This window comes from Carassius gibelio, chromosome A24 (assembly GCF_023724105.1).
Source record: "Carassius gibelio isolate Cgi1373 ecotype wild population from Czech Republic chromosome A24, carGib1.2-hapl.c, whole genome shotgun sequence".
Classification (NCBI taxonomy): domain Eukaryota; kingdom Metazoa; phylum Chordata; class Actinopteri; order Cypriniformes; family Cyprinidae; genus Carassius; species Carassius gibelio.
The window spans coordinates 2,158,726-2,175,091 of NC_068394.1; the positions used below are offsets into that span (position 1 = coordinate 2,158,726).

The 16,366-nt window shown below is 33.2% G+C and overlaps 1 protein-coding gene across 3 annotated transcripts in view; it reads right to left on the bottom strand.

Annotated features, from left to right (window-relative positions):
* Nucleotides 1-1,517: 1,517 nt before the first annotated feature.
* The window catches only part of capn15 (calpain 15), a 29,460-nt gene continuing 14,611 nt past the window's right edge, over nucleotides 1,518-16,366 (bottom strand). For all 3 annotated transcript variants that reach the window (XM_052541924.1, XM_052541923.1, XM_052541922.1), the window contains 10 exons: nucleotides 15,349-15,557; nucleotides 15,009-15,192; nucleotides 12,375-12,598; nucleotides 11,140-11,265; nucleotides 9,873-10,025; nucleotides 8,324-8,485; nucleotides 8,010-8,236; nucleotides 5,929-6,092; nucleotides 4,875-5,053; nucleotides 1,518-3,292 (listed from right to left, as the gene is read on the bottom strand). In XM_052541924.1, the coding sequence (XP_052397884.1) occupies nucleotides 3,115-3,292; nucleotides 4,875-5,053; nucleotides 5,929-6,092; nucleotides 8,010-8,236; nucleotides 8,324-8,485; nucleotides 9,873-10,025; nucleotides 11,140-11,265; nucleotides 12,375-12,598; nucleotides 15,009-15,192; nucleotides 15,349-15,557 (1,806 nt within the window). In that variant the 3' untranslated portion in view covers nucleotides 1,518-3,114. The remainder of the gene's footprint in view (nucleotides 3,293-4,874; nucleotides 5,054-5,928; nucleotides 6,093-8,009; nucleotides 8,237-8,323; nucleotides 8,486-9,872; nucleotides 10,026-11,139; nucleotides 11,266-12,374; nucleotides 12,599-15,008; nucleotides 15,193-15,348; nucleotides 15,558-16,366) is intronic.

Genomic DNA, 16,366 nt, shown 5'->3' on the forward strand with positions numbered 1-16,366 from the left:
GAAAAAGTTCTGGATCAGTTTGATTGGTTTAGACAGGCTTGATCCGTTCAATACTGGATCCATCACTAAATAAAAATCACCAAGGTTGCACTTTTTGACCAAATACAGTAAAAAACTTTTCTCTATGTGAATATATAGTAAACTATAATTTATTTCTCTGAAGTGCAGCTGTATTTTCAGCATCATTCCTCCAGTCTTCAGTGTCACATAATCTTCAGAAATCAAGATAATATATACTCATTTACTGCTCGAGAAACATACTGAAAACAGTTGTGCTGCCCAATATTTTTGGACAATGTGTGATCCTTTTTTCAGGATCGTTTGATTGAAGTTAAAAAGAACATCATTTATTTGAAGTAGAATTCTTTTGTAACATTATAAATGTCTTTACTGTCACCTTCGATCAAGTTAATGCATCCTTGCTCATTTAAAATGATTTTTTTTCAGGGTTGATGGATTTAGAGGGTGAGGGAAACACCATTGTATAGCTCAAAACATTATCATAAATTTAATATCTGGCTGATGCATAAACTAATTTATACCTAAAGTTGTGAATCCTCAACATCAAAGCAAACGCTCATTTAGAGACTCAGTCTGAATTAACATGATGACATGTCAGTGATCCACTATTAGATGCTCACAAAGCAGATACAGATGCACTCCGCCTGTTTATTACACAAAAACGGGAAGATTTCGTGTAATAAACAGGCGTTGTGCATCTCTATCTGCTTTTCTTCAATGCATATTTGATATTATTATCCATGCTGTGAACTTGTATTTTCATAGATGTCTACTGGAATTTTCCCTTTACATATTAAATGTATTTCTATGATCAAAGCAGTGGGTCACTCAGGAAAATGTGACCGATATAATTACATAAAAAATATTGTGTGAATATATATAAGATCAATGCATTTATTGTTTGTAATTTAATTTTTAGGAAAAAGTGATAGGTATGATTATATAACATTTTATGTAATAATATATCGATATATATATAATTATTACATGTCTAAAAATTACACATGTATATGAATCTTAATTACTGCACAATTGATGACAGTTTTATACTATATACTTAAAATAAAGCAGTCATTATTGGTGACATGCAAATTAACTACCTGTACATGTAAAATGTATTCTTTTCTTTTGCATTTCACAAAACAGAGCATTGTATATATATATATATATATATATATATATATATATATATATATATATATATATATATATATATATAGTAAAAACTGCTATATTTTAATTGATTATATAGTTAAGTGTAAAAATAAACATTTAGCCTATATTTTGCATTTGCAGTTGAGATTAAATCATACTTTCACTAATTCAGATTAAATGCAAAATTTACAATACCTTAAAAATTATGTAATTTCTTTTTGGGGAAAAGGTGCAAATATTGCACTAGTGAAGAAAAATGATGCACTTCAGAAACAAATGAAAGAATTAAAGCCAGTAGTTCCTTGATTAAAAAAAAAAACAAAGAAAGAAAGAAAGGAAGAAAAAAATGAAACAAAACCTTTATTTGTCATTTTGGTCCAACGGAACCTGAGATTGCAAATGAATCGTAAAGATTTTAAACTTTCATACATTTTTTTTCCTCAAAGAATCAATAAAATATTCTACATCTTATACTCCTGTCCGACAGAGATCTGTGTAATTACAGCGAGTTCTTCTGATGGGATTGTGCAGGGGGGAACAGCGCTGTACAATTTACAAAAGAAAGACGGAAAGTATGTGTGTGTGTGTGTGTGTGATGTCACATGAATGATCAGACCGACACACACTCACAGAGGGAGACCCTGACCAACACAAGAAACACAGGAGACGCTCAGTGCACAAATAAAGTCCATCACACACGGTCAACCTGCTGATCGAAACATTCCCATGAGCCTCTGCAGATCAGCGCTCGTTCAGCAGCTTCTCTTGTGCTTCTTTACTAAAACACAGCAGAAATAAATTAAAAGATGTTTCCCACGTGTGTCTTCAAACACATTAACCCCTCACGGTCGGTGGAATCTCACATGTGGCTTTCCAGGAAATCAAGTATCTCCATTCATCGTTACATTCCCATGATACACAGAGCAGGCTGCTGATTGGCTGTCAGAACGGCATTAAACAAATCTCACAAAACATGTCAAAACTTGGCACATTTCACCCTAAAATTTGGAAGAATAAACATATAGTTTGCTTAAGGAATTTAAACCTGCATTTTTGGGCCTCTAAGATATCCTGGGTTATGACAATTATACACAATAAAAAAAAATAAAAGTGGAAAACAATTATATAATATTTTAATTCTAATTATATAAAAAAATATATAAACAAAAACAAAAAAATACAGAAATGTGAAAAAAAAAACAATAACATAATATTTAAATTCTAATTATATATATATAAAAATCTAAACATAAAAAAACTTATTTTTACACCTTTTAATATAATGGATTAAAACACTGTATTCAAGTAAGAAGCTAGTGAAGATGATCCTAAATAACAACAATTATTGAAATGAATTTTTCCAGAAGACTTATAGTAATATGAAGGGGGAATTAAACTAATATAACTGAAACAGTGATAATAATAACAAAATTATTATAATAATAATTTGTATTATTATTATTATTATTATAAAACTGTAATGTCCAGGAGTCTTACAGTAATGTAAACAGGAGGGAAAATGTGTTTAATTGTCATGGGAAAATATAATATAATTGAAACTGTAGTAGTAATAATAATAATAATGGTCCAAAATCAGGCTTCATTTGCCTTAAAAAAAAAAAAAAAAAAAAAAAAAAAATTCAGATTTTGATTATGGTGAAATAATCCATGTGAAATATTTTGTTGAGATCGGCCGTCTGACTGAATGTGTGTAAACGTGACGGGAGACTCCAGGATGGATGTGAATGAAGCAGAGCAAGTGTGTGTGTGTGTGTGTGCAGTGGGCGGGGCTTGGCTCAGCGAGCAGACGTGTGATTGGCTCAGTAGTTCCACCCAGACTCTCTCAGTGTCTGCGTGTGTGTTCATCATCACGGGTCTGAACTCGTCCTTGTCTTTTCATGAAGGGAGAGTGTGTCTATGTGTGTGTGTGAGCGTGTGTCAAAGCGGCCGCGGTCTGTGCAGTCCGTCAGTGTCTGGCGTGAGCTGGGGCGAGTGTGTGGCTTTACTAGACGTCCAGTCGCCCAGAGACGCCTGCGCTGCTTTCCTATGGGCCAGTCTGTGTGTGATGGAGAACCCGGCGTTCCCCTCCAGCTGGGACAGGACCACCAGCACCTGTCTGCAACACGTGAGTGAACACATGTGTGTTAATACATCACACCGCTGCTCCGCCGGAGAAAACATACACACAAAGCACTTCACAGGCAACCAAGAAGACTTCCCAAAAGGTGAGAAGCAACATTAAAATGCATTCAATTAAACATTCTTCATCAAATTCTAAGGTAGCTGATACCAAAATGCACCGTAATGCTCTCACGGAAAAATTAAGATAATAGATAATGATAGAAATTCACATTATGATTATATATTTCACTCAAGGTGAGAAGTTATGGACTGAATACAGATAAAAATTGAAAAAAATAGTAAAATAATATTAAAGATATATTTAGTCAACAAAATGAAATTGTGAGCAAATGGGAAAATGTGCTTAATTGCTATAATCTATCTATCTATATACAGTACAGACCAAAGGTTTGGAAACATTACTATTTATTTGATCAAAAATAAAGAAAAAAAGTGTAATATTGTGATATATTATTACAATTTAAAATAATTGTTTTTAAATGTATTATACTTTAAACGATCATTTATTTCTGTGATGCAAAGCTGAATTTTTAGGATCATTATCACATGATCCTTTAGAAATAATTCTAATATGATGATTCATTATCAAAGTTGGAAACAGTTCTGCTTCCTAATATTTTTTCAGAACATGTGATACTTTTTTTAGGATACTTTGATAAAAAGTAAAAAAAAAAAAAAAAAAGAAAAAAAAAAGAAGCAGCAGCTATGTTTTGAAAATATAAATATTTTGTAATAACAATATACACTACTGGTCAGTAATTTGGGGTCAGTATTTTTTTTTTCTTTCTTTTTTTAAAATAAAATCAATACTTTTATTCAGCAAGGATGTGTTAAATTGATAAAAAGTGATAGTAAAGAAAATATATTATTAGAATATATATTATTATTATTTTTTATTTTTTTAATAAATGCAGTTCTTTTTAACCTTTTTTTGATGAGATATATTAGACAGCAGAACTGTTTCCAACACTCATAATAAATCAGAATATTAGAATGATTTCTAAATGATCATGTGATCGACTGATGTTACATGTGACACTGAAGGCTGGAGGAATGATGCTGAAAATTCAGCTTTGCATCACAGGAATAAATTATTTTTCTAAAGTATATTCAAATAGAACACTATTATTTTAAGTTGTAATAATATTTCACAATATTATTGTTTTTTCTGTATTTTTGATCAAATAAATGCAGGTTTGATGAGCAGAAGAAACTTCTTTCAAAAACATTAAAAATAGTAATGTTTCCAAACTTTTGCTCTGTACTGTGTGTATATACTATACTATACTATAACTCAAGTCCTCAACATTTTTTTTTATAAATTAAAGTGCATATTAAATTGTATGCACTATTTGTAATTTTTAGTTTGAATGAACCCATATCTTTTTTGTGTTCAAACAGCACTGTTAGTGTTGATGAGGCATGTGGATGAGTGGAGAGTGAATCTGTGTCAAGTGGCTCTCAGTGTGAACGAAGCTGAACTAAAACAGCACTCAGGGTTCACAGTCACACACGTCCTGCTCTGAGGATGAGGATGAGGATGAGGATGAGTTGACCTGTGCAGCGGCGGCACGCTGTCGATGGTCTTCAGGCTGCCGCGGGTCGACACCACATTGAAGCTGTCGGTACAGTCACATGACACGTGGAGGTAGTACTTCGGGTGACGGTTCTCCACCACCACGATAAGCCCCGCCCACCCGTGAGTCAGGTAGTAACACGTCATTCCTTCCCGACCCTGAAAAACACACCAGATCAACAATCCCATCCTGAAACGGCCATCACTGCTGTTTGTGCTAAATTATTAATGACGCTTCTTCTCAGCTGAATATGCATATTACTAATCAAAAATTAAGTTTTGATATATTTACGGTAGGAAATGTACAAAATATCCTCATGGAACATTATCTTTACTTAATATCTTAATGATTTTCGGCATAAAAGAAAAATGTATAATTTTAACCCATACAATGTATTTTTGGCTTTTGCTACAAATACACCCCACAGACTTAATCTTTTTTTTTTAATAAAATGCATCATTAAAGACTGTGAATTAAAATTTAATTCCAAAATCCATAAGAAATAAATAAATTAATAATAATAATAATATAGTGTGCGTGTGTGTAAAACAAAAATTTATGTATAAATTCTATATTTATAACATATTTCAAAAACATAATATACATATTAGCAATTATTCATTTATTAATTCCTATTATTAAAAAAAAGTTTATAATGACACAAAATTTCCAAAATCATATGTGGATATAAAGTTAACCCATCTTCCCCTTATAAATGTAAATTACATTTAAATATATTTTTACAATTAAATTAAATTCATGCCTTTAGCAGATGCTTTTATCCAAATTGAGGCTAACATTTTTCACCTAACATGAGTTCCCTGGGAATCAAACCCACAACCTTTTTGCGCTGCTAACACATTGCTGTACCACTGAGCAAAAGGAACAATATATATATATATAAAGCGCCTATATATATATATAACCATTTTATTCCTCATGAAGTTCTCACAAATGTAAAACCATACATATATTTCCATCTTCATCTGGATGCACTGAACTGCTTCTGAGAGCTCTTCGTGTGCTGCAGTACCTCGTGTCTCTCTCCCTTGTTCTCCGTCAGCAGGATGATGGCGTCGGCGAGGGTGGTGGACGGGGCCTCCACCTGCTCCACCATCACCTGTCTGGAGCTGTAGATGGCCAAGATGTACCCTGGGAAATCCTGACTGGGTCTGCGAGCGTTGGTGGGGCTGGAGACTGCAAACACACAAAACATGCTCCGAAATGAGTCCTGCTCACTCTCCAGACTGTGTTCAGCACCAGAGGCCTGTATCGAGTGCCTTATTGCTTTTAGGAAACGGCTACCACACAAAACAAATATTAAAACCAAAAATTGCATGCGTTTATTTGTTAAGTAAATTCATTCAATTCTATCCTTCCACTAAAAAATAGTCCCTGACAGTAAACGGCCAGAGAATGTTCTGAAATAAAAACCTAGAACAGGAATTGTTCTCATCTCATTTTTTTTCAACACCATGTTTGTGTCCCTGGAGCACAAAAGTAGTCTTAAGTAGCTGGGGTTTATTTGTAGTAATAGCCAACAATACATTATATGGGTCAAAATTATTAATTTTTCTAGGGCTGTGCAAAAATTCGAATGTGATTTTCATGCGCATCTCATCAGTAAAGACGCTCCTGTAATTAGAAGTATATCTCCAGCACGTGTGTTCAGATCAGGGTTGCCAGGTTTTCACAATAAATCCTGCCAAGTTGCTTCTAAAAACTAGTCCAAAACTAATCGCGATTCCAGGAGGTTCCCCGATAGAAATTGCTTCCCAGGGTTAAAATATAAATTTTTTGGAAGGGTTGCCTTGGTAAAATTAAAATGAAAATTACATTCGATGTTTTGCACAGCCCTAAATTTTTCTTTTATGCCAAAAATCATTAGGATATTAAGTAAAGATCATGTTCCATTAAGATATTTTGCAAATTTCCTATTTCCTATTTTTGCATTGCTAATAACTTCATTTTGACAACTTTAAAGATGATTTTCTCAATATTTAGAGATTTTTTTGCAGATTTTCAGATAGGTGCATCTCTAATAAACCATACATCAATGGAAAGCTTATTTATGCATACATCTCTTTACCCTTTTGACTGGTTTTGTGGTCCAGGGTCCACACAGACACACACTTCTCAATGTTTCTCTCTTTGACTGTGGGTTTAAGGTGAGTGATGCACCGTCAGGCCAGCAGGGGTCGCTCATAATTCATCACATACATAACAAACTATTCATTTAGCTGAAATAAAAAACACACTTTTGATGCTATAGTGACTGTTTATGTTGCTGCAGTGATGCACAGAACCATGGACGAGGTCCATTATTATAGAATTGTGCTATAATAACCCCTATAAATACTAATTACACTTGAAAAGAGAGAAATGTAGATGTTTTTGAAGGGATGCTCATTTTTAAATCATACCCTGTTTATTGCATCAAAGTTTAATACTATATTTATGGAGTGGATAATTTTATCAGTTGTTTATTATTCATGCAAACATACATACTGCCCACCAAACGTGTTATTCTCGGATAATCGGGATTGTGTGTCATACATATTTTGACATGATCGACACTTTTGATTACTGCCAGACTAATGCCGGCCATGCAATGTTGCCAGATATTGCTATTAAAATAAACAACAACCTATAAATAAATAAAATACATCAAAATTATTTCAAATATTGTGGAAATTAGATAAGATTATCGCTGACCCTAAAGTGCAAATTCCTACTTTATTAGGACCTCGGTGACCTCATAGCTGGCTACGGTTATGCACAGAACTGTGCTTTATCATGAATATAAAACACCTGCAGACCAATCAGAATCAAGGACTGGAACTAACCATTTCAGAATGAAATTATACTGAAAAATACATCACTTTTATTTCACGGTTACTTTTGGAATCAAATGAATAGTGTTTTATGGCTCATAAATGTGTGGTGACAGCACATCTCTTCCTCTTTACTACTAGTTATAGCACAAAATAAACCTGACTGAACATCAGAAGGTTTCTTGTTTCAGCCGCAGAAAGACGTCTCCTGTCAGATCCAGTGTTATGATTGGTCAGAGCACCTGTCAATCAGACTCCAGGTGAGGCATGGTTTGTGTACCTGGTGTCGAAGCCCCCGTCAGGTCCATCTGCCAGTGATTAAAGGCACAGCAGACCACCGCGTACTCTCCCGGCTCCAGCATCACATCACATCCTACGAACTTCTTCACCGCGCGCTTGCTGTGCCCCAGCAGACGTCCCAGGACCAGTCTGTTCCCGTTCCCAAACGAGGCCCGGAAGACCATGATGCACAGATCCAACAGGTGACTGTCGGCCGTGTCTGAACGCCTGGAGGAGTGACACAGGATTGAAGCTGCTGTTGTTTTATGATTATGATTTCATGGCTCATTCTTCATTTATTTTGTTGGTCTTTACCTGCTTCCCTCCTGGAAGAGGGCGAACTCCAGCGCGGTTCTCTCCAGGACCGTGAGGGCGGTGACGGTCACAGGTTTACTCGCCCGACAGGGCAAACAACCCTGAAGACGAACTTCCTGCCAATCAGCATGAATCTTGCAGATATCCACCGAATCAAAGTACCTGCACGCACAAGATCAAACAAGGTGTTTTCTGTTAACTAGATCTAAAGATAGACTGATCCCTCGGTCTGATGGGTGATTGTGAACATCAGCTGATAACAATACCCGATTAAATAAATAAATCAAATTTAAAATAAATGTATGCATTTAGCAGACGTTTTTATCCAAAGCAACTTACAGTGCATTCAGGCTATCAATTTTTACCTATCGTTATCGATTAGAATTACTTTTTAAATATTTTTTATTATTTTGTCGTCATTTACAATCATCAAAGAACATGAATAAAAGATCAAATAAAATTGTTAATATATATATATATATATATATATATACATTTTTTTTTTCAAGTTTAGATATAATTTGCCATTATTAAATAATTATTTAATATCATTAATAAAAATTGTGTAAAATGTATTTATTATTGTTTACCTAGATCTCATATAAAATCATTAAAAACATATATCATAATAAAGTAACTGAATCGTAATGTAATGTTCCATAGGTTTTTGCTGTAAAATAAATAATTTTTTTATGTATGTAGATATTGTTTGATTTAATACATTTTTAACATTTGTAATAAAAATGTATTATTTATTTAAATGTATGTAGATCTCATTAAAATTAAAATGTTAAGATTTTTTAAATAAATATTCATATTAAATAATGTTACATAATTTATTAAAAAACATTTTTATACCAATGTAATCATTTTAATACAATGTTCTTAATATACTTTTTTTATTAAGCTTCATTTATATTTTTAAAAAAATTAGTAAAACATTTATAAGCTTTTTTTTATAAAAACTATTACTTTTTTAACTACTAATAATAATAATAATAATAATATTTTTTAATAAATAAGGTGTAAATATGTCTTATTTTTTTCCAAGTTCATCTCATTTGCTCATATTTAATAAAAAACTTAATTTGTATATAATACATAATATATACAGCACATTTTTCAAATTTAAGTAGATCTCCTCCATCATTAAATAGCATTTCTATAATTTAAAACTAATTAATTTTAATATATTCTTTAAAAAGAATTTTCAGAAGCTAGCATAATATTTTTTTATATTAAAATTATGTGAAATGTGTTTATGTAGATCTCACGTTCCATCATTAATAATATGCATATAGAATTGAATTCAATCATTTCAATTAAACATTGCGTCCTCATTTTCCACCAACTTTATATAGAGCTAATTACTAATACATGCATAATACAAAAACAAAAAATGGAATAAATATACATAACAAAATAGAAAGCTAATGTAGGCCATCAACACATTCACATCTCTTCTGAAAGACGTCTGTCCTCTTTATCTGCTGAAGCTGATCTCAGACTAAAGGTCAGTTTAACACAGATGAAGCACTTAATGACTCACTTAATGAAGTCTCCGTACTCCATCCAGAAGACACCTTCACTGCTGCCGTGAGCCATGAGCTCGTGACGCAGGTTCTGCGGCCAGTCGGCCCACTCGTCTGACCACGAGCCGTTCCAGGAGAACCGGCCCCAGGGGTTCCTCAAACGCAGCAGCCTGAAACACAAGAGCCTCGGTGCTTTACCAGAAGCGCTCGGGATCTACAGCTCTGGCATGCTTTTATTGTTCAGTCACAATGTTTGCACAGTCGTCACTCACGATTTAAAAATGCATGCATCATATGACCTCAAAAAAAACCTGTATGCACTGCTTTTTTTGTTCTTTGCATGACAGCATGAATCATCTTCATTATATGCAAAGCAGCAGGTGTGCACAAAAATGACGGCTCGGTTTTGAAGTCACATTTCGGTATGCTTTCAGGAACGGCAACTAAACATAAAACAATGGTTTACTCAACAAATTTAAATGAATTCAATAAAAAAAAAAAAAAAATCAACCTGAGCTAATGCTGTAAATTACATAAGAGCCAATTCACTCGCATATTACCATAATATTAAACGTTACAGTTAACAAAGAATCCAAACTGTTAAAGTCAATTACGATTTATTTTTAGATACAATAACCAGCACTGAAATAAAATAAATAATTACATGCAAACGTAAATTGCACACAAGGCAGTTTTTAAATTAACTTATAAATCTAAGTAGAAAAGTAGGTTTCTACTCCAATGTGTTGTTGAAATATAATCATAACTTGTTTGCATGACAGTTCTGTTAAATAACAGGTTTAATTAATATAATGAATATATAGGCATATTTAGTGCATATATTTAGCAAAATGCTCTTCTCTAGACTTAACTTCTCTAGTGATCAAATGAGCTAAATGTAATGCTAACAAAGCTTTTTACAAGCTGTTTTAATGATATCTTTACACAGTTGAAACACAAAGTGTGTCAAAGTGGGTGAACTTCCTGATGAAACTGACTGAATATGAATGATGCGACTCTGTTTCTTGTTGAAAGTCACTAAACACAAAGCTCACTGCGATTATAATATCTAATGAAGCTTTATTCACTGAAACAGCGATCTTGTTTTGTTCAAATGAGGATATATAAAAGTAGAAGTTTCAAATGAGCTTCTGCAAACGCTGTGGTTCAAACAATGCTGTGTAAAACAGTTATCAGTATGAACACGTGTAACATCACTGCCTCACAAAACAGATCTTTTGTGTCGTATGGGTGAAGAAACTCTTGTTTGACAGCATGTCTGACCTGTAGCCCTGAACATCCCTGACGTCCAGTATGGAGTAGGCATGTCTCGGCCGGAGCCCCAGAGACTCATACACAGCATCATCCACCTTCATGTTCCCGCCACCGCAGGACGCCCCCATCAGAAACCTGAGACACACACAGACAACCATCACAAACTCACTGCACAGTTACACCAGCGCAGAACAGTGTTTTACGATCACTGATACGGGATCATCGTTTTTTTTTTTAAATTAATTTCAGTTATTTCAGTTGTAGCTGTTTTAGTAGAGAAATGATACCTTGGCAACTAACTGATTTTTTAATAATAATAATAATAATAATAATAATAATAATAATAAAACATCAATCAATAAATGAAATAAATAAAAAAATAACTATATATATTTATATAGACTATTTCATTTCCGTTCAACTTTTTTAAATTTTAGGTAAAAAAGTTTTTAATGATTTTTAATGATAAATACTGTATATAACCTGGTATATAACTAACTGAAAAAAAAAATCATTTAAAAAATTTAAAATTAAATTAAAATTAATAATCATAATAATAATAATAATAATTATTATTATTATTATTATAATCTCTCTCTCTCTCTCTCTCTATATATATATATATATATATATATATATATACACACACTATTTTATTTCAGTTAATCTTTTTTATTTATTTAAGGTATACATTTTTTTTCAGTTAACAATAATAAATACTGTATATATCCTGGTATATAAATACCATATGAACATAAAAATAATAATAATAATAATAACACATAGCAAAGATTATTCAAAATTCAAAATTTCAATCTTGCATATATTTATAATGTTTTAGATTATGTTTTGAATATTATTATTATTTTTTTATTTATCTTTAGTTTAAAAATAATAAAACAGAACAAAACACACCAGAATCACAAATGAACAGACAGAGAGAAAATAAATAAACATAAATATTTTAGTTGATCTTTAGTTTAGCTTTTAAATAATGGCTGAAAGTATCCAATAATGTATCTTTTACATTTAACATTTATTGCAAATTCTACAACAATAATAATGCTTATAAATAATATAATTATCAATCGTTTGAATCAGTTTGTATAACTAATGCTAGTATGTTAGGTCATTCGAAGCATCTCTAGTAACATGTGGACATTAACTGTCTTGTGAATGCCGAGTAGCACAGTGATTAAACTACAGGACAATTAATTGAACGATCTGGAGAGTGTGTGACGTACCCGGCCTCTTTGGAGCTGAGCATCTTGGCCCATATGAGGTCCGTGTCGATGGGCTCTTCTCGAGGGTTGGTCGAGCTGACCTGCAGCATCAGACTTTCACAGGGGGCGCCAGTGAGCGTCGCCAAACCCTCGATGGCACGGCCGGCCTGCAGCGCAAAATAGGAGCCGTGCAGCTTCGCCAGAGCCTTCTCTATCAGAGCAACCCACAGCTGCCTCCGCTGAGCCTGTCCCAGAGAAAAACCCCGATTCAAGAAATATTAATGCAGGAAGTAACAGAGAAAACAGGGATGTAGTGTTTGTAGCATAAGTGTCATTTCCAAAAATGCATAACATTTTTTTTTCACATGCTGCTTTATTATAAAAATCCAAAAATATTTGAACTGTTTTTAATTACATTCGATATATTTAATCATAACGATACATTTTTAATGATAATAATGGTGTATACAATTGAATTAATAAAATATATTTAAAATACATTTATAGTTAAATGTAGTAATATTTACATTTTTAAATTAATGTGATGTTTAAAACACTTTTCACTTACTTTTTAAAAATACTTTTCACTAACGTTTTCAATAACTTCCAAAATATTTGCTATTAGAATTATTTTTCAATTTAATTTTTTATTCAAATAATTTATCACTATGTTACATATTGTTTGAGCAGTTTTGCAATTCTTTTATTTACTTTATTAAGTTTTCATAAAAAAAAAAAAAAAAACCTTACTGGCTATCTTTAAATATCATGTTTATACTATCAAATTCATTACAATTGATATTATTTATTATATATATTTATATATTTTTATTAGTGCTGTCAAAATTAGCGCGTTAACGCATTCGATTAATTTGAAATATTTAATGCGTTAAAAAAAAATAACGCAAATTAAGCAGTTTTTTTTATTTCCAGTTGTGGCCTATGTGTGTTCAACGTGCAAAGAAATATGGATAAGACCAAGGAAGGACTTTTAGACGGAAAGTTTCAGTATAAAACTCTGCCGGATTACTCTTCAGTCTGCCACAAAAAACATTACTCTTCATTTATTCTGCCACAAGAAACAGCAACATTAAAATCATGAACTCAAATGTCATTGTTTAAAAAACAAAAAAAACAATGACTTTAACAGTGCTTAAATCAGACCTTTCTGTAACGCTAACGTTAATAAGCTTAAACGAAAATAAAGAAATAATTGTGTAGCGGAGTATTTTTTGTACACAGTGCCGCGAACTGTCAATCACTCCTGTGCGCGTGCATCACTGTCCTCCTCAGCTGCAGCAACTTGCGCTCTCTCTCTTCATCAAGCTTTAAAACAAAAAGGGGACAAAAAGATCATATTGTCTTTGTGCATAGGCTATAGATTAATTAGATAAATGAATATCTAAATTTGTGCCTTGCCGTCTACGGTATTTTTTTAGAACTTAGAAAAAAGATGCTGCAGCCAATGAGCAGCCAGCGGGGGCTGCAGGACGACTCAACCTCCGCAGACAGTTTTTAATGTTTATCAGACAATAAATACTCAAGATTTTGCTTTAGTATAACTCACAACGAGTTTCACACACCTTCTCCGGCCACGTTGAGTTGTTGACACTTAACAGTGGGAAAAGCGACACATGCGCTATTCACTTGTATAACTTAAGGGTGAATGGGTAATGTAGTTTCTGCTCTGGGTGGGATGAATTAGGAAGCTTGCATTGTGAAGGGCGCTCTGAAAATCGGCAGTGCAGGTGAAAGATTAAAACCTCTATTAAAACAGATGTCCAAATGAGCGTACCGGTATGCTACAAGCACGTTCTGGGCGCACGGAGAGGTGGCGGTACGCTCAAGAGCTATATTTGGAAGTGGCGGTACTGAGTACTGGTGCATACTAGCCCACTTAAAGCACTGGCAATGACTATACTTTGGAATTTTTTGCAGTCCACTTAGAATTCAACATGGAAATCATTTTTGTCTATTATTGGCATTGATTGTTTTGAAATTCAAATGGTACTTACATGCCTGTGTTTTTATTTCTGTAATAAATATGGCTTTCAAGCCAACAGTTAATTTGGAGGATATTGATGGTTTATTGCAGGTATGTTGTTTACATGAGAAAATCTGTGTTACAAGTTAAACAAAAATTCCAATAAACAATCATATTTTGAATTTAAATAGTTTCTTTGTCTTGAGTTTACATTAATTATTTACATTTTACATTTACATATCCAAAAAGTTTCAGTCTTTTAATTGCGATTAATCGCGATTAATCGCGATTAATCGCGATTAATCGCGATTAATTAAAAAAAATTGTGCGATTAATTAGTTAATTTTTTTTAATCGATTGACAGCACTAATTTTTATAAATAAAGTGTAAAATTTGCATTTGTATATATGATGTATATATGATGTGTTCAATAAACAATATGCATATACTATAAAATTCCTTACAATTTATATTTATTATTTATTTATTTATATATATATTTATATAATTTTTTTAAAAAATAAATACAGTGTAAAATACGTCTTTATATTTTATATAAACTTCATATAAATCTAGATATGATTTGTGTACAATAAATAATATGTATGTATCCCAACTGTAAGCATATAACATCAGTCCTAACAAACAAACTCAAGCACAGCAACACAAACCTGTGAGAAGAGCAGGAATCCGTATTCGTCGCAGGGCAGCATGTCGTCCACCAGAACCGTGGTCCACGTCCCGTCCTTACAGAGCCGCACCTGATACGCTCCCTCCTGGCAGATGGTTCTGGTGATCATCACACGCTCCACTAACTCGGGCCGCTCCGCTAGCACCGCTAGAGCGCTTAGAAACCTGTCAAACAAGCCAAAATTTCACTAAACTACACTGGACTCCACTCGAGCTCATGTGACAAATACAGTGTTTAAACACATAATCAGAGCTAATGTAGACTGAGCTGTGAGCAGTAAACTAGCACTCCACTCCAAAACTCAACCATGTTTCTCGTACCAGCAATTTCCCAGAAGGCCTTGCAGTATGTCAGAGGGGCGGGGCGTTCTGAACACGGACCACTTCACGCCGCGATCCTTAAAGTTATTGCCGTTGATCTCGTGAGGGCGGAGCCACTTTTTGATTCGCTGCTGGACGCTGTCGTTCTCGGGGAACCCGACCGAACGTGGACCGGGGGGGAAACTGTCATCCACGAAGTTCACCGCGTTCTACAACAAACAAGAGTTCAGTAACACCATCACACACAAATACACCAACATTTGCCATTATTAGTTCATGCGTGATCCTGGAGCACAAAATACATTTTTCGAAATTGAGATTTATACATCATATGAAAGCTGAATTAATAATCTTTCCATTGATGAATAGTTTGTTAGGATCAGATGATATTTGTCTGAGATGCAACTATTTGAAAATCTGGAATCGGAGGGTGCAAAAGAAATGTAAATATTGAGAAAATCATCTTTAAAGTTGTCCAAATGAATTCTTAGCAATGCATATTACTAATCAAAAATGTAGTTTTGATATATTTACAAAATATCTTCATGGAACATGATCTTCACTTAATATTCTAATGATTTTTGGCATAAAAGAAAAATCTATAATTTTGACCCATACAATGTTTTTTTGGCTATCGCTACAAATATCCCCCGTGCTGTGCTAATTTTACTATTATTTTTTTTAATAAATAGGGTTAAAATAGTTTTTTGTTTTTACATTTATACAGATCTCATTTGCCATCCATCCCTCCATATATAGAGATACATATAAGTAACTAAAATGTTAATGCTTTTTATTAATATCATGTTAAAAAAAGTTTTAAATCTATGTAGATATGATTAAATAATATGCATATTATATGCAGGCAGGAAGTAACTGCATTTTCACCCTATTTACCCTAAAACTACACAAATGTTCCCCCTAAAACATCACCTTCTCTTCACTTGTTAGTGTGCACATCTTTATCGAGTCGACATGCTGTGCATCATATGAAGATGTAGAAACATGTACATTTGCA